This window comes from Amphibalanus amphitrite, unplaced genomic scaffold (assembly GCF_019059575.1).
Source record: "Amphibalanus amphitrite isolate SeventyFive unplaced genomic scaffold, NRLGWU_Aamphi_draft 001565F_arrow, whole genome shotgun sequence".
Lineage (NCBI taxonomy): Eukaryota > Metazoa > Arthropoda > Thecostraca > Balanomorpha > Balanidae > Amphibalanus > Amphibalanus amphitrite.
In genome coordinates this window covers 271-17,758 of record NW_024883058.1, presented here as the reverse complement: position 1 = coordinate 17,758, position 17,488 = coordinate 271, and the positions used below count along the sequence as shown (strand labels likewise).

At 50.8% G+C, this 17,488-nt stretch overlaps 1 protein-coding gene across 2 annotated transcripts; it reads right to left on the bottom strand.

The window, feature by feature from the left end:
- Positions 1-751: 751 nt before the first annotated feature.
- LOC122373882 (CCR4-NOT transcription complex subunit 3-like) lies at positions 752-14,806 on the bottom strand. 2 transcript variants are annotated; one of them, XM_043352296.1, is made up of 15 exons: positions 14,655-14,806; positions 13,180-13,412; positions 12,729-12,884; positions 11,423-11,596; positions 10,244-10,369; positions 7,931-8,112; positions 7,336-7,442; positions 6,638-6,799; positions 5,965-6,227; positions 5,479-5,554; positions 4,636-4,742; positions 3,578-3,673; positions 2,312-2,396; positions 1,844-1,968; positions 752-1,291 (listed from the first exon to the last, which is right to left on the bottom strand). In XM_043352296.1, the coding sequence occupies exons 1-15, from the start codon at positions 14,677-14,679 to the stop codon at positions 1,193-1,195; spliced, it is 2,016 nt and encodes a 671-aa protein (XP_043208231.1). In that variant the 5' UTR covers positions 14,680-14,806; the 3' UTR covers positions 752-1,192. The 2 variants fall into 2 exon arrangements, with proteins under 2 accessions (XP_043208231.1, XP_043208232.1); XM_043352297.1 differs by having other exon boundaries at positions 845-1,291; positions 7,943-8,112.
- Between the last annotated feature and the right edge of the window lie 2,682 nt (positions 14,807-17,488).

Genomic DNA, 17,488 nt, shown 5'->3' with positions numbered 1-17,488 from the left:
GCAACCAGCGCCGATGGCGATTCCTGTATCCATAGTGACATTTTTCGAAGTCGGACGCTGAAAAAATACGATTACTGAGATGACGCTATTGGAGAGCTCATAGAAACCGTGACTAAGCCCCCGTCGCATGACTTGACCACAACCTACGTCAGCTCTCGTGACGCGCTAATAAGCGCTAGCGGCGTGCCGCAAAACAGGGCCCCGATGCAGCAGGATCCTTACCTGTCACCGTCGCGCCATCTGGGACGAAGATCGCCTAACCTCTCACCTAGACGTTGAGGTGTCACGATCTGCGCTGGTTCTCACAGTACCGGCGTTGTTCTGCCCGCCGCACTGCCCCTGCCGTCATGCCATTGCAATTATAGCCATGTCTCGCCCTGATCCATCTTGCATGGTCAATCATTTCTCGCGTTTCTTTCCCTGAAAATTCAAGACTGGCACCTCACATTTCGTCTCAGACTTGCATGTCATTCATTTAACGACCTTTGAAGCGTTCACCAAAATGCTTACTTTCGCCGTGTGGTAGAGCACTTTGTCACAGCCTCATTTCAAATCTAGCGCCACCCTACCTGACTAGTGCGTCTGACTCTGGCACCAATTGATCCCTCATGACTGTCAGTTAAGCTCTCATCAACGATCATTAATGATCCTTCGTCTTCTAGCTGATGGAGGCGACCAAATAAGTCGGAAATAGGGTTGTGACGAATAAATAACCGATACCTAGCACCCTCGCACCCTCGAAAGTCCGCACCACATGGACAAGTTTTATTTATAAATGCGGCTGTGCTGATGAGCGTTCCGCCGCCGGTCCGCTACGGACCGCCGCTCCCCCCCGGTCGGCGCCGGACGCCGGCTCACCGCGCGCCCGCCAAAATATATCACAGCTGCAGTCCCCAGCGCGGGACACACTTCACTGTAAAGCTCCGGAGCGCACGCACGCGCGCGCGCGCGCGCGCGCGCCGCGCCCGGGTGGGTAATAGTAACAACACAAACAAAAGCGGCGCGCGGCGCGCGGCGGCCGGCGGCCGGCGGCGCGCGGACGGAGGAGGCGGCGGCGGCGGCGCGGCGGGCGCCCTGAGAGTCGCACAGGCGCGCGAGCGCCGGCGGCTCGCCCGGCGCTCTTTGTATATGCGCGCGCACCATCTGTATCTCAGTTTACTCTGGCTCTCTCACAGTTTACGCTCTGTCTCGCTCAGTTCAGGTCCCTGTCCTCAAGGAATTTGTATTCGAACTTGAAGCCCTCTTTCTTGCGCTGGCTCCACTTTTCGAAGTCGAAGTACACGTATGTGCCCTGGGTGGAGAGGGGCTGGGGTGAGCTGAGAGCACGCGCAGTTGGACGGGTAGCAGCAGCGAAACGGAGGACCTGATGTTTAGGACACGAAACATACAGGCGACAAAATTATCTGCTGCTTGATCACAATTGCTATAAAAATGACCTCCGAGCGAGCAGTTACGGTACAATAGAACAAAATAGGTAGTGGACGTTTTATCATTCCTTTTCTCTTCTGGTAGGCAAACATTGGTGGGAACAAGATGCAAAACCAATACCAAATGACGACAATGGAAACGTCCAGAGCAATTTGGATTAAGTAGATAGCATTAACAGAACTGGAGCAAGCCCACGAGCAATTTTCAAGAACATATTACCATACCGCGGTAGAATCATGGTACCACCTGCCGTACAAAGGCAAAACCAATTACGCTGAGTTAATATCTGGCCTAAGTTAATGACCTCTGACCCGACGTAATCGCTTTAGCCTTTGCACGGCGGCAGGGTCCAAGAGAGTTGAAGTTAAGGACAAGGACGGGGACAGTGTGATCGATTAGCGCGCCCCCGGCGCACCTGTTCAAACTCGTCGGTGATAACCTTGGGCTCCTCGTGCCTCTGGAACCACATCATGTACTTAGTGTGAAACCTCCACGACTGCTTCTTGAGCGCCTTGGCTGCCAGATACTGCGCCTTCGTACCTGGCAACACGCAGACGAGACGCCACGGTCAGCTAAAGCGAGGACTGTCTGCAGCGAGAAACGGACAGACGGGACCAGGGGAAGATTCCAGGGGGCAGGTCATGAGGTCGTCATGACACTAAAAAGCCCCGAGTGTGATTTCCACTCCCTCCCCCTCTACAGAATTCGTAAGGCACACCTCGCCTTCAAACCCCAGCCCAGCTACGCTTTAGCCAGTCTGGTGGGTTCTATCGTTTATTGATTCAATCCATCCTCCCCCCCCCCCCACGCAAGACAAAAACGGCTGGATTAACCTTTGACGGGAAATAGCCCCTTCACGCACAGACGAGCAAACGTTCCTTACCTTCCATATAATAGAAGATAAAGAACAGGGTCTCAACTGACAACTTGAGAAAAAACTCGATGGAATCGCTTCCAGGTGGCGGTACCTGAAAAAGATCATTATGTCACAAACGGTATTCGTGTCCAAACCGATAACCCCACAACTTTTAAACAAAACACGGATATAACATATTCTGTAGCCACTGTGAAGAGTTTGCACGTCATTTTGAGCGAGCGGAGTTCGATACAATAAATACATATGCCAAACGAAAAAAAAAAACATACTCACAATCGAAAGATCAATTCAGCAATCGACTAAGAATACGCAAATGTCTACGAAAAAAGACCTTATGCTCAAATGGCACGTCTAATCGTCTATTAATGTGGTGATCATTGGCCGCATGTGTAATAGAAGATACAGTTCACGCACAACACAATTCGACATCGATCGGTGCGAGAGAAGAGCTCCTAGAACTTGACGTAAGGCCAAGGCTGCAAGAGTAAGGTTACTAATGATCCCGATAGGAAAAATAATGGCGTTCCCATGGCCCTGAGCTAGTAGGGTATAATTGACCTGGGTTGCTGACCTGGGGTGGCACTGGCAGCCTGTCAAGGGTATCTCTAATTACTGACCTGGGGTAGTAACCTTAGGGTAGCAACCTGAGGTAGGTCACCTAAGTAATTAAGTAGGGTAATTCTCACTGACCTGGGGGATTCTCTCACTGATTCTCTCACTAACCTGAGGGTAGTAGGGCGGCGTGGGGTATGGTCCCAAAATGTCCCTAGAGTAGGGTATTTTCCACTAACCTGGGGGTAGTAGGGCGGCGTGGGGTACGGGTCCAAAATGACCCTAGAGTAGGGTATTTTCCACTAACCTGAGGGTAGTAGGGCGGCGTGGGGCACGGGTCCAAAATGACCCTAGAGCAGGGTATTCTCTCACTAACCTGGGGGTAGTAGGGCGGCGTGGGGTATGGTCCCAAAATGACCCTAGAGCAGGGTATTCTCTCACTAACCTGGGGGTAGTAGGGCGGCGTGGGGCACGGGTCCAAAATGAACCTAGAGCAGGGTATTCTCTCACTAACCTGGGGGTAGTAGGGCGGCGTGGGGCACGGGTCCAAAATGACCCTAGAGCAGGGTATTCTCTCACTAACCTGGGGGTAGTAGGGCGGCGTGGGGCACGGGTCCAAAATGACCCTAGAGTAGGGTATTCTCTCACTAACCTGGGGGTTAAGTAGGGCGGCGGGGTATGGGCCCACAATGACCCTAGAGTAGGGTATTTTCCACTAACCTGGGGGTAGTAGGGCGGCGTGGGGTACGGGTTCCGCGGCAGATATGACCTCAGCCGTTCCGAGTCTGACGGGTGAGGCATGTGGTAGAACGCCGCCTGCCGGTGCACACGGGACAGTCAGAGGGCATACAGGGCCAGGTAATAGCAGTGAAGGGTTCACAGGTCTCACCAGCGCACAGGGCGACTCTCCTGCGTCACTGCAGGGCGTGCCCGCAGCCCGCTGCCTCGTCTGCCTGCAGAGGGGGCGCCGACACCCACGTTCCTCTCAGGTGCCCGTGCCTGGCCGGCGCCCGCCTGCGATCACTGCACAGCGTATACCGGCGACCGGAGCAGGTGAGGGACGCGGATTTGGCCGCCGGCCACCTCCGCCACAAGGAGCTCCACCTCGTGGGGCTACAGGCCGGTCATATCCGGCGCTGAGAGGACGAACAACAAGTCTCTAGACTTACGAACGGTTACATGTACGGGTAAAACGGGATGGCACGACACTTTTTCTAACCCCTGCAATGTTAAATTTGATGGCCGCGACAAGCAAGTCACAAAACGTTCTGCTGACGAGGAAGGAAAGATTTAAATGGGCGTTTGACTGTCGCAACCTCAAAAACCTCCAAATACACATCACCGAAAAAATACACCCGTAAAATCTCCAATTCTCCACCCCGTCACTCCCATGACGGGATTCGAGCCCACCTCTCTCGCATACTGTACCGACAGTGTTCTAAAATTGGATTTTGGATGGGTGTGCTGACGGAGAAAAAAAAAATCGTAGGATGAGAAAAAAGGAAATAAATAACCGTGTATTTGCAAAATGGTATAATGCCAATTTGTATGCCAACTGATAAACCAGCATTTCATGTCAGAATCTTGACAGGTTGTGAAACAAAAATGTGGGTGCATCAGCCTGTCAAGTGACATGTAAACTGGCTGTTGGAAATACATGAAACTTTTTTCAGAGAGGAAGCTAAGTCGGTCATTCGTATTTTAGGGATGAAAGTATTTTCCCCATTAGGTGTAATTTGCCACCAAAAAGTCTGAAAAATGGAACACTGTGTACCGACCTGGAGCATCTGATACTGATAGTCGTGCTCCTTGGTCATGGGCACCCTGCCCAGCGGCGCCACACTCAGCAACACGGGAATATTGGCCTCGTTTGTCGGCGCCGTCGCTGTAACAACACGGAAACAAGAGATACGATGATTAGAAACCAGTCCTAATATCGAGATATTGAAAACAAACACCAAGGACAAGGCACAACACTGACGTTAGAACGGAAAGGGAAGGGAATGCATGGTAGCCACTAACCGAAGTTACTGCTTAGTGGAGCAGGTCACCTTAGTTCATCAGGACGAAAAAAAACTGACAGAGGCTTCGCATAATAACTAGTTTGCAACTAATTCAGAAAACTCATCTTAACTATAAAAATGTCGACTCTCACTCTATCAAACCTGTCCATACCATTCCAACCGAAATTTCCGTCATACCCAGGCCCAGTGGTATGATTGTCCACAATTACTACTTACTATTCGTGCCCCAATCCATAGCCCAGCCCCATGTCCTAAGCGTCTACCAGTTGCACGTCTCTCTCACTCTCAGCCCGGCAGGATAGCGGCTGCACAGGCTACATGGGCTACACGGGCTACAGAGGCTTCAACAAGCTACAGGGGCTACACAGGATACAGAGGATACATAGGCTACCTACACAGGCTACACAGGCTACAGGAGCTACAGAGGCTACACGGGCTACAGACTAGACTACAGAGGCTTCACAGGCTACAGGGGCTACATAGGGTGAAGCTACACAGGCAACACACAACACAGGTTACACGTACTGCAGAGGCTACATGGGTTACACGGGCTACACGCCGGGCTACACGGGCTACGCGTCCCGCCAGTCTCCTTACATTTGCCGATGTCGGCTGGTGAGCTCCTGTCTTGCAGCTGCTGCGAGAGGGACTTCAACGCCGCCGGGTCCGACGGCTGTCGACACGAAAATGTCGTTAGTGATGTCCAGAATAGCGACCAGCGGCATACATACAGACAGTATAGAACATAACAGGACACGAGCTCAGGGACCGGGCTCAAGTCAGACGGCTGGTCCACATAATTGTTCTCAGAAGCTGCTTAGGAGGGGTGTGAACAGCCCGGCGGCGGCACTAACGGCACTTATACACTGGCAAGTCGCGAATAATTGGAAAACGCTAGAACCCCGTAACTTCAGGATGTATCGCGGCCGAAAAAATCAGAAGTCTGTCTTCGGCCCAGTTCAGATGCTCTCGAGTCATCTGCCCACGTTAGTCGGCAGGCACCGTGCTTTTTATCGGGAACTTCCCCAACCTCCCCCCGGCTCTCTACCCATTTTACCCCTCTCAACATCACCCCCCGCCCACCTTTTCGCCGTTGACCTGGGCCGTCTGTGGCGTTTGGGCCGGCTGTGACGGCGGCTGCGGCGTGGAGGGAGTCTGCGCCGCCGGGGTGGCCGGCTGCCGCGCCGCCGCGGGACTGGGCGCCGCCGGCGGCGGCTGGGCGGGCGGCGCGGCGGCGGTGGAAGTCGCAGCCGGCGCCGGAGAGGACGGTACCGAGACGGCCGACGGCGCCGAGGTCGACACGGTGGTCGACGACGACGCCGGCGTCGTCGTGGTGAGGATGTGCACTGGCGGAGAGAGAAGGGCTCGTTAGAAACGAACAGAGAGACAGAGTGACACCAGGCAGCGATAGCTGAATACAACTGGGCGCTCATCATCCCGTCAAAATAAACACGAACATAGCGGGTTTACTCAAAAAGTAACAATCTGCCGTCGCACGTCGCCCAAACACATACCCAATAACGAATTCCATCACTTCTTTGTTTGTTTGTTGAGGGTTAGGGGCGCGCCGACAGCAAGGTCATTTTGCGCTTCATCTTACAGTCAACACCGCAACTTCCGACAAAGTTGTATCCCCATACACCGATCCTGCATACCGATCTTCCACCGAGTCTGTATCTCCCCTCTCTCGACCCTTATCCTAACATGCGTCTCCCCTCCCCCACAAGCTCTCTTCCCTCACTCTTCTATCTCCCACCTGAGGATGCCGTGGGCTGTTGGGAGGCGGCCGCCACGGCGGCAAAGTTGGGCGCCGTGCCGCCGGCCGGCCCGGTCCCCACCGCCGGCGCCAGCGGCGTCGACTGAGACCGGGACGAGCCCGCTGACGGCGCTGACGGTGCCGATGACGCCGCCGATGACGCTGGGGACAAGGAGGCGGCGTCATCGTGGGCGAGGGGGTACGAGGCTCGATGTAACAGCTTACTGCGGATAGGTTAAGTCATTATCGTCAAATGAAGGGGTACGAATTCCCACGTCGGCAGTTCAACTTACTGTTACTCGGAATTGCACCACGCTTAAAGTGTGGTGCAATTCCGAGTAACAAGCGCGTCAAAGTTCAAGCTCGTCAAAGTTTGACGCGCTTGAATGATTATCGAACACCGCAATTGAGGCATTAAAGCGAAAAGGGTCGTTTTAAGGGGATCTTTATCAAAATAAACCTAGAACGTGGGTCTGAGCCTTGAGAAACTACGTAGCTTATTACGACAGGATTTAATATCCTGCTACGTACCTACCTGATCACCGTAAAACTAATCTGAAACTCAATGAAACTAGATCCGGTTGTCCAATAGGTATATTTCCTAAGTCCAGCCAAGTTACCCCGCCCATTACCGCTAAAATAACTATAACTTTCTACATTCTACTCTCGTAATCTCGGGCAATATTCTGTCTTCCCACCTGCTGTCGCTTTACTGGACGACGTTTGGGAGGAGTTTTGTAACGCCTTGGCCGCTGAGCCGGAGCCGTGCTTCGCCTTCTGCGTTGTTGAGTCTTCCGATACCGATCTACAGAGAACGGGAACAGATGGTTAGGTGAATATGGCAAAATGCTAGGAGCGGGAGGGAAGGAGGGAGAAAGTAGAGAACTGTTCCAGTGAAAGGAGAAAGCGAAGCAAAGCAAGAAATGAAAAACGAGACAAGAAGGGAGAAAATCCAAGGAAACGAGCGAGGTCATACGATATAACGAGGAAGAAACATGAGAGGGGCGAAATAAAAAAAGACGAGGGAATAACAGCACCGTATCTCCAAATCCGTCACACACAGCCTCTTCATTATACCGTGGTTATCTCTACACTAGCTGGTCCCGACTGACTTTCTAACAGACCTCCTCAGTTGGTCTCACGTGACCTCTCAGGCCTTCAATGAACCTCGGTAGATCTCAGACCCCAGTCGGCCGCCTGCAGCCCTTCACACCTTCAGCCAGGCCCGACTGACCTGCTCACAGACCTTCTGTTGGTATAACACCTTCAGACCTTCAGCCAGGCCCGACTGACCTGCTCACAGACCTTCTGTTGGCCCGGCTCTTGGAGCTGGTGGTCGTGTCGTCGCCGTGGCTGTCGCCGGCGGCCGGCGTGTGGTTGTTGTTGAGCGGCGACGGTGAGGAGCCCGAGTGGAGGGAGTTGGTGGGCGTCTCGCTCGACTCCTCGCCCCGCGTAGTGCCGTCCGTCACTCCCACCTGGGGGCGGGGGAAGGTGAGGTCATGTATTGTCGGTTTGTTGGTTTGTTCGGGCTAAAACCAGTAAAACGCCTTTTGGGCGAAGAACGAGCGAGCGAGATAGTGAGCCCTGCACGTGCGGAAGGGTGAGAGGGTGCTTCCAACGGGCTTGCGCAAAGCACCCTTCTAACTGGTCGCTAGCGGTGTGCCAAATTTGAGCGCAATCGGCCCAGCCGTTCCTGAGATCTGGAAGCGGCATTCTGCACGTGCGCACGTGCAAACGGGGTCCAAAATGACTTTTGCACGGCACCCTACTAACTGGTCCCCAACCGTGTACCAAATTTGAGCGCAATCGGCCCAGCCGTTCTCGAGATCTGGAAACGCCCCCTGCACGTGCGCACGTGCAATAGCACCCTAACCGCAACACATGGGAATGCATTGCCTGGTGGGTGCCTACCTGTATGCCAAGTTTCAGCGAAATCGCCCCAGTAATTACCGAGTTACTGAAATGGGAACAAATTTGGCACCTCTCATTGTTGTATTTTGCACGTGCACTGGGGGTGACCCACATGCATCGAGAGTATCCTATTTTGGGTAGAAGGGATGCTGCTACCCTATAAAAATTACCGGAAGTCAATCGCCCAAGCGGCTGCTGAGATATGAGCCACTCAAAATCACTACTTTTGCAAAACAGCTTGAACACCCTTGACTTTTCACGTGGCACGTGCCACGACGGTCACTGAGATGTATCAAAAGTAGTCAATTACGGGGTAGAAGGGATGGGGCTACCCAACAAAAAAGACCGCAGGCCAATCGGTCCAGCGGTTGCTGAGATATAAGCCTCTCAAAAGCGTTACAGGCCGGGCCGGGCCGGGCCGGGCCGGGCCGGGCCGGGCCGGGCCGGGCCGGGCCGGGCCGCTCATACTGAGATTTTTCCGTTATATTGAAAAGACTCACTTCGCTCGCTGCGCTCGCTCGCTCGTAATAAGAATCGGCGATTCCCTAACATGCAGTACCACGCACCACATTTGCCACTTACCGCACTGGTAATCGCTACTACAAATTGACCGACCGTGTCTAAATAACGTCTTCAAAATACAACGTGCTCTGTTTATATCCCTCGTCATACCTGTATCGCCACACAGTACACTATACTCACGCCGTCCTATCTCCTTGACCTGTCCATACACATCGAATCAGTTCCTGTCCCATTATATATCGTATCCGGCCGTTTTGTCCATGGCTCTCGTATCCGTCTATGCCAGCCACCGAACGCCGCCTTTATCACATGACAGTCGCCTCTCCAGTTATCGTCACCAAACAGTTACCAACCCCTCCCGGCCGCGGCGTATGATGTTATCCACACCGCGTCAGTAGCGCCCTATCGCGTGTCAGTCCACCCACCACGGCTAAATATGCTGCGCACTTCGCCCGGTATCGTTATCGCCTCATGGTACCCAACCCACGGCGCATCAAACAAAACGATGCCCACTCTATGGTACACGTCTAGAAAACCCTATCGCACAATGGGGTTTATCAGTGGAACACGCGGCGTGTCTTCAAACAAAGAAAGTCACCCGCATACCATCACCGGGTCACGGTCTGGTGAGCGTAACGTGCTGGCGGGCGGCTGACACGACGCCTGTCAGTGGCTAGCTAAAGCGGTTTGCGGGGCCGCGGGCGACTTGCGGGGTCGCGGGCGACTAGGTTGGGAGGCTTCGACGCAAAGACTAAGAGAGAAATACGGAAATTTAAGACTTATGACACAGTTTTACGATCATCGAGTAGACATTACGTCAAGCCTGCACGCGTTTGATTAACTTTTGTGGTTACATCCTGGAAATAATATGCTAAAAATTTGGCAAGACCCTTTAATCAACGCCTCCACACCATCTCCCCTTACTTCCTATTATAAACTTTTAGCCGAGCATAACCCTCGGAGAAGTAGCCAGTGATCAGCTCCCTCTCCTAGTCTGGCAGCCTAGTCAATGAAAAAATCGTGCAGCGAGGAAAGTTGACCGTCGCCATCGGTCCACATCGGTCGCTCACTCACCACATCTAAATATCACATCATCGGCTCCAGGCTATTCCAGACACCGACCATCTTCCTTTTCCAAAACCCCCGGACTGACTCCGGTCGTCGCTCACTTACCACATCTGACCACATCTCCTCGAGGCTGTCCATGTTGATATCGTCGTAGAGGAAGTCGTTCTCCACAAACGTCGGGTCCTGGTTTGACTCGGTGTAGTACTCCACGTCGTCGCGGATCTTTTTCACCTGCAAGACGAGAAATATAGACATAGGTTACGGGCGGCTGTGTGTATACATGGGTATGTGTGTTTGTGTGTGTTTTTATGATGTGAAGGGTTTTTATGGACCAGTATGGTCTGGAATAAAGTTTTATCTGTGTATCTGTTTGTCTATAAGGACTGAAGGGCTCGACTCGTCGTTCGACTCCATGTAGTATTCAACGGTTTTGTAGTACTCCACAGTTTCTCTACGGTACATGTAGCGTTCTTTTCACCTGAAGAAGAGAAGTCGATATATAGGTGGGTTACCAATAGATAAGGATCTGCTCTGAAAAACGATCTTCTTCTTCGTCTGCAGACGATAACGGAATATGAGCATGGGTAAGGAATGATGTTTAAGTAGGGCCTACATGTAAAAATAAGGAGACGCGTTACCATGATGTCAGAAGGGAATCAGACGCCCATAGAGCCAAGGTCTGATTTAATTACACGCGAGTTACAAAGTTTTCTGTCGGTTAGCGATAAAAAAATTACCGTTCATCGATGCATATTGAAGATTCAATCATCAGTGGATGAATAACCAAATGAATCAAAACTTGTCATGAGCGTATTATCGTAACCGAGGAAGTGAGGAGCCTTTATAGGCACTCGACAAAGCACTCACCAGCCTGATAAAGCGCACGGTGATATACGAACTGACGTCATAAGCATTACACGTATCAATCAACGGGAACCCACGATGTCATTAGACCAGTAATCGTATCCACCATTTCAGAGTAATTATTGATCGCTCACTACTTACAGAAATTGACAAGCTATAACAACCCATACACCAAAGCAGTGTTAGGATTCTCTCTGGGCCTTTTTTATTTCGGTTGGAATAGGAACCAGACACGATCTTACCCTGACAGAGTTATCGCCGATTACAATGGTTGGCCACCACGAATTACCACCTTACCCTTCTTCCCTCGACAATTACCCTTTTTTGACCCTTCATAACAAAGGCCGGGGAATCTACCCAGCATAAACCCGCCTTCTATTGTATCCCGTCCTCTTCCCGTCGCCCATCTCTCAGACGTACCGACTCGATGTCGACCGCATTGTTATCCAGCATCCTCAGCAGAGTTTCTAGCTTCTTGATGTGGAACCGGTGCTTCTCTATCCAGTGTTTGAGCTGGTCCAGCCGCTCCGACTTGTCTTTGTCGCGCTTCCTCTTCACCGTGAGACTGTCCATCTCTGCCTCGAACTGGTCGATCTGAAAGACGCAGCGGGAAATCTATTAGTTGCCTGCTGGGGTTAAGGGGACACATCGATAGTTGGGAATGATGCATCTCGGTGTTCGGTTACTGATTATGGTCGGAAGGATGGACGGGTGATTACGCATTATAATGTGTGAGAGTATCGGAAAAGGTACAAATTACGGGGAAGGATGTGAACGAAGTGTAATACGACGGTTAATAAGCTAGGACAAAGCGTGATAGGCGTCTGTAGCAATGTGTTAATGTGGACTATAGAAAAGGAAAAGTGAAAGCCGACCGTGTGTAAATGAAATGAGCGACATGAAAATCGCTGATAACGTTTCAGTATTGATACTTGATAGCACCCGAAAGATATTGCAGTGAGGCAGAGAGAGAGAAAAAAAACAAGGTAACTAGGTAAAACCAACACCGTTTCATCAATGTTTCTGAAACACCCCACGACTCACGGTATGCAACTTTGGGACTCCAACATTCAACAAATCAATATCGTCGACATGCAGGCGAGCCATTCAATAAGTTCGGCTGCATGCGATGGCCCCATTGATTCCGCCGCCAGTTCCCCGGCCCGACCAAACCGACATCAGCCACATACAACAATCCACGGTCGGCAAGCGACAACGGGCGCTGTTCCACACTTCAGGTCCCTTTCCTTCCCCTATCGTCCCCCCGTTCCCCATGATCACTAACCACACTAACCAAATAAATTCTCGCAACTCCTACATCTCGATCCTTTCCAGTTTCCGCATTTCCACAGCACCTTGCGTGTTTCCATCCGACGTAAAACTGCGCCGATGCACCTAGCCCCGATTCACTTTACACCGACGTGGACCTTACACTAATCTTTCGAACATCTCGTGATTTCCGCGACCTTTCTCTACCTCGTCCCGCAAAATCCCTTCAGTCCTCAACAGAGCCTAACATAGAACTTGTTTGTTTATTGGGGCTTTAGGGCGCGCGCCGCTAACTACTAAGGTCATTTTACGCCACCCAACGTAGAACATATTAGTTCTCCAACTCAGTGAGGGAAAGCTGCTGTTAAAGAGGCTGCAGTGCCTCAGCACTCACCTACAGAACTCGCACCCCATCCATCCACCTACCTAGCCAGCCTGTCCCCCCCCCCCCCCTCACCTGCACGTTCAGCTGCTCGATGCTGTTTGAAAGCCACCGGGTGCACTCGTCGCGCTCCTTCTGCACCGGGTCCAGCTTGGTGGCGGCGCCGAGACCCTCCTTGGAGTACGCCTTGGTCTTGGTCTCTCGCTCCAGACCCTTGAAACGCTCCATTTGCTGCCGACGGATACTGAGTGTTACTGGAGTTGAGTGAGGCAGAGACAGGGAAGAGGTGGAGGGGAGAGGCATACAGGGAGAACCAAGAAAGTGTGAGGGAGGAAGAGTGAAGATAAGACAGGTACAAAAGAGCAAAAGGATTGAGATAAAAAAGGAGAAATGGAGAAAGAGGGAGGGACTGGGATGAAGAGAGGAGAGAGATCAGAGACAGAGATGAAGACATAGAGAAGTATAAGGGAATAGAGAGGATGTGGTCAGATTGTGGCTCAATAAGCACCACACTGGGTTTGCTCACCGTTTCAATGAGTTTCCGGTGCTCGATGAGGCTGCTCTTGTCCTTGACCTCGGCTGACGCCTGCCAGGTCTTGATCTGGTCTCGCAGCCGCTGCAGCTTCTTGATCTCCTTCTTGAGGTCGGCCTCATACTTCTCCTTCTGGTTGCTGTTGGTGGCGTGGGTCACCTTGGTCCAGATGTCCTCGAACGTCTCCACACCCTCCGTTACCTTTTTCAGGCACCGGTCTATCTCACCTGAGGTCAGGACAGATATTGTGATGATAAAGCTTCAGGGAATATTTACAGCAGAAGTTGTGACTATGAAAATGGTGCTCAAGTTCTCCTCAGGGGATCACATGGCTGGAAATTCAAATAACCATTTGAAACCAAACAAACCAAATTAAAATTATCATTTGGACATCAGAAAAAATGGCTGCTTGGCATCAGAGGAAAAATGAAAGCTGCTGCTTGACAGTCTGGGCTTCATTGATAAAGGCTCTAAAACACAGTTATGAATCATAACTGTGTTTTAGCGCCTTTATCATCAGGACAAATAGTGACTTATTGACCAGGGCTGCAATCAATTATATAGCACATATATGAACAAAATAAGTCACTTTATGCAAAAAACTTTCTTTGCAACGGGAGAAGGAGCCTAGGAAATCAGAAGTGCTTCATACACTACTTTTTAGGATGATTCAATTTATAAAAGCAGCTACAGGTTTTTCATATGTTTTACAACCTGCTTTAATAATTTTGAAATAATTGCACAATAAGTGAAAAAGTCATGAAAATTTTGGAGTGTTGAGATTTTGTCCTTATCACCATCTGGTGAAAACCATCCTTATCTATCAGTCAGCGGCATTGCGATTGGTGCTTGGAGGAGGGACACCTACTGTTAAATAAAAAATTCATGCCTGCTCAAGCCTAGCACCCACAGTACAGCTACCTACATTTTTATTAGCATCATAAGTCCTTTCATGCTTTATTATCCTTCTTATCCATCCTTCTCATAGCATTACAATGCAAAAACAGCCTTGAAGGATAATTTTGTCTGAATTATCATGAAAGCATGAATTCTGTGCAAATTTGTGTTCACGATGTGGAGTTACATTCAAGTGCGGATGAAAGAATTTATTAACAATTTATATCTTAAGCTACAAGATAAATCCAGAGCTAGGAAAAAGCAAAATGTGTCAAAATTTTCAAAAAAGTCCCAATATTTTACTATAGACATATGCACAGGACAACAACAAGGAAGTGGAAAAGTAGTTTTGAACTTTCCAATCATGTCAGCCAGCAATGTAAAGAGATGAATAAGAGGAAAATACATTTCAGCTAACAAGAATGTCCTGCTTAAATGGGATTATGTGGTTCTCTAACAGGTTGAAATAATTAAATGAAAACAAGCTTTCCCCGGAAGCCAATGCGCAACAATTGTCTACAAAATTTACAGCAAAATGTATTGCCCAAATTTCCGCGAATAACATAGCATACCTTGAAGTTTCCTTGATGCTGCCATTTTTCATCACCTGCTTTGAGATACACAACTATACATAACATAAAATGATGAGTATCAGCAAATATACGGCCGGTATGACCTCCACAACATATGAAAACATGAAAGATGGCTACCAATTTGAAGCCGAACATCCAACATACATAAGACAATGGGCAAGGAATATAGTTTTCACGTATACTCTAAAACTGGTATTTTTCTTAACTATTTGCTTTTTTATCAATCGATATTAATTAAAAAGCACAAATTACATTTGTTTAAAGAATTATTTTGAAACAAACGTTTATATTTTGCGGATGAACACTAATTCGATCAGCTGAGAAACGTAAACAAAAGACCAGCGGCCGAGAAACACGTTGGCCGCGTTGCGTTTTTCTACGGTGGCTGCCCGATTGAGGTCGTGGAACGGACGACGGTGACGTAGAAATCGTGTTTTGTGAGGTTCTCAAAGAAGTAATAAATAAAAATAAGATGTTAGGTACTATGATATGGCGCAACTTCCAGGGCTGCTGCCTGCTCGGTGCCTCGGCGCTCCGACCAAGCCAAAGCGTTGTTGCAGTACCCCGGCTCTAGCCTTGCGTTTTTGTTACCTTATCGCTTCGCTTAACTATGGTGAAGCTGTGAATTTATTTGCTCAGTTTCCGAATATATAGCTTATCATGACGATTCATTTGTGTGCCGACGACGGGCGTGTAACTACTGACTCGGGGTGTTGAATGTTTATGCCTTCCGGAGAAGAGACGTTTCCATTTCGCTTGGCTCTAGATGTTTTGCTCGTTTGTTTTTCAACTTTTTAAATGCATATTTGCTAAATTCCTTGTTATGTATTGGTTTAGTTCGTGACGTAGACATCGTCGCTCTCCTCCGGCTGAGATAACCGGTCGAGGGTACGGTCGAGGCTGCCCGACCGGACCGCGTTGGCTGACCGTCGGTCCCGGTCGCAGGGGGAGGGGGGGGGGGCACCACGCGCTCACCACGCGCTGGCATAGCGTGGCACTGTGATCCGTGGCGTGGCCTCTTGTCCCTGCCCGACCCTACCGGTCGGGGACCCTATCAGTCCGATCAGCGGCCCGCATGCTGTGCCATGCGGCGGCGGCCGCGTCTGAGGGTCGGCTCGTCAGGCACCGCTCGGCCGACCGCTCGGGTCCTGCTCGGCCGCTCGGGATCCGCCACCGTTTCGGCCGGGTCCAGAGTCGCCCGGAGAAGCTGGCTGGCTCGGCTCGGCTGTATCGGGGCCTCGGGCGATGTCTGATTATGGTGTGCATGTGCTAACGCGAATGTGCCACCGCTGATTTATGTTTGTAAGGCCTTATGCCCTGATCTGATGGGCGGTGTCACCCCTTCCGATAAACTGTAACTGTTGCTCCCCTAGCGATATGGACAGTTGAGAGAAGGCTCCGTTTGAGGCTAAGCGTTCACTGCTATCCGGCCCAGAGGACCAGAAATGTTTGAGTGCTTTCGTCGTCGTAGCCGCCGAAATATATTAGCCAGGCCCGTTCGTTTACTGTCTCTCGGACCACCATTGTCAACACGGAAGACGGAAAATAAATGTCAAGCTCATCCATGCGTAAAAAGGTAATTCTCGATGCAATAAACGGTTAAAACGAGTTGAGTGTCGTCCGTCTGTGTCAGCTGCAAAAGCTGCACTCAGTCGTAACATCAGGTGACTTCGGCCCGGACTCGCGCCGGCGCTGCCTCGCGCGGGTCGAGCTACATCCGACACTGACACCGGTGCTCCGTCACATCGGGCGAATCGACTATCGAGACGAAGACGGAAGGGGTACCGAGTCGCTAAGAGGAAACGTCGTGGCGTCACCGGTGACATAAGAACGTGGACGGTCGTGCTACCCGCCCCTTGTCCCGTCTCAGCCCTCGTAATTAGTGAAACACATCACGTGGTCATGGGATGCGGGACAGGGTACAGATGACTTGTGCCAAGTCGTTAGTGTTGCACTGATTAGTGCTCGCTGACAGCCTCTTTATCTTCCGGTAACACCATCTACTCACGTGGTTTCCATGACACTTTGGTAGGAATTTCGGTTGCAAGTCTTAAGCTCAGTCACCGCATGCCTTTTATGAATACACTGCCGATGGAAACGGGGACAGCTCAAACGCCCCGGCCTTAGGCATTGAGTTTAATATTTAGACAAAGACTCCTCAGCGAACGCATTTCGTCGTGCCTACATAGACTGAGACTCAACCGTCTTTAGACCTTGACAATGACATACACATTACACATTGTACAATATGCAAGGCACAAGCTAGAGGCTAGAGCTCTTCCGCAGACCTTGACCTGCACCCGTCCTTAGACCTTGAGCACCACAAACACACCACATAGACGGCGCTGCGAGTGCTGCGGGCTCAGATCGATACCGGGGCTGTCGGTCGGCCGCCGCCGGACAGAACCAGTGGGCGACCTCCGACGACGGGTCGGTCGGTCTCTGCCGTCGCCGCTGTCGGCACACACCGTCCCAGCAGCAGCTGCCAGCTCTGCGGAGATTTACCGGCTGCAGGGGAGTTCCCGACGCAGGTAAGACGCGTGCAGAGTGAGTAATAAGGAGGGACTTGAGAAGGTTAGGTAAGGCTATGACGATTTGGATTAGGTTGAAGAGCGATGGGCCGGCATTGAAGAAGAACTTTGCTGTTTCAGCGTAGCATTTTCGCAATATAGCTGGTGAGCTCTAAAATGGATTACGTTAGGTGTCGAGTCGAGTTGATTTCAGTTAATGAGTAATATGATCCGTCTTATTTATGTGGGTTTTGTTATGTTGCCTATAATTCATCCATTTCATACACATGATGGATGACACTG

Bases quoted from the DNA above. Each gene is read 5' to 3' on its own strand.
- LOC122373882 (XM_043352296.1), bottom strand. From the start codon at position 14,679: ATGGCAGCATCAAGGAAACTTCAAG. The intron at 10,370-11,422 runs GTACGTCTGAGA...CTCGTCTTGCAG, and splicing joins ATGCGGTCGACATCGAGTCG to GTGAAAAAGATCCGCGACGA. The intron at 8,113-10,243 runs GTAAGTGAGCGA...CCCCGCCCCCAG, and splicing joins AGGAGATGTGGTCAGATGTG to GTGGGAGTGACGGACGGCAC.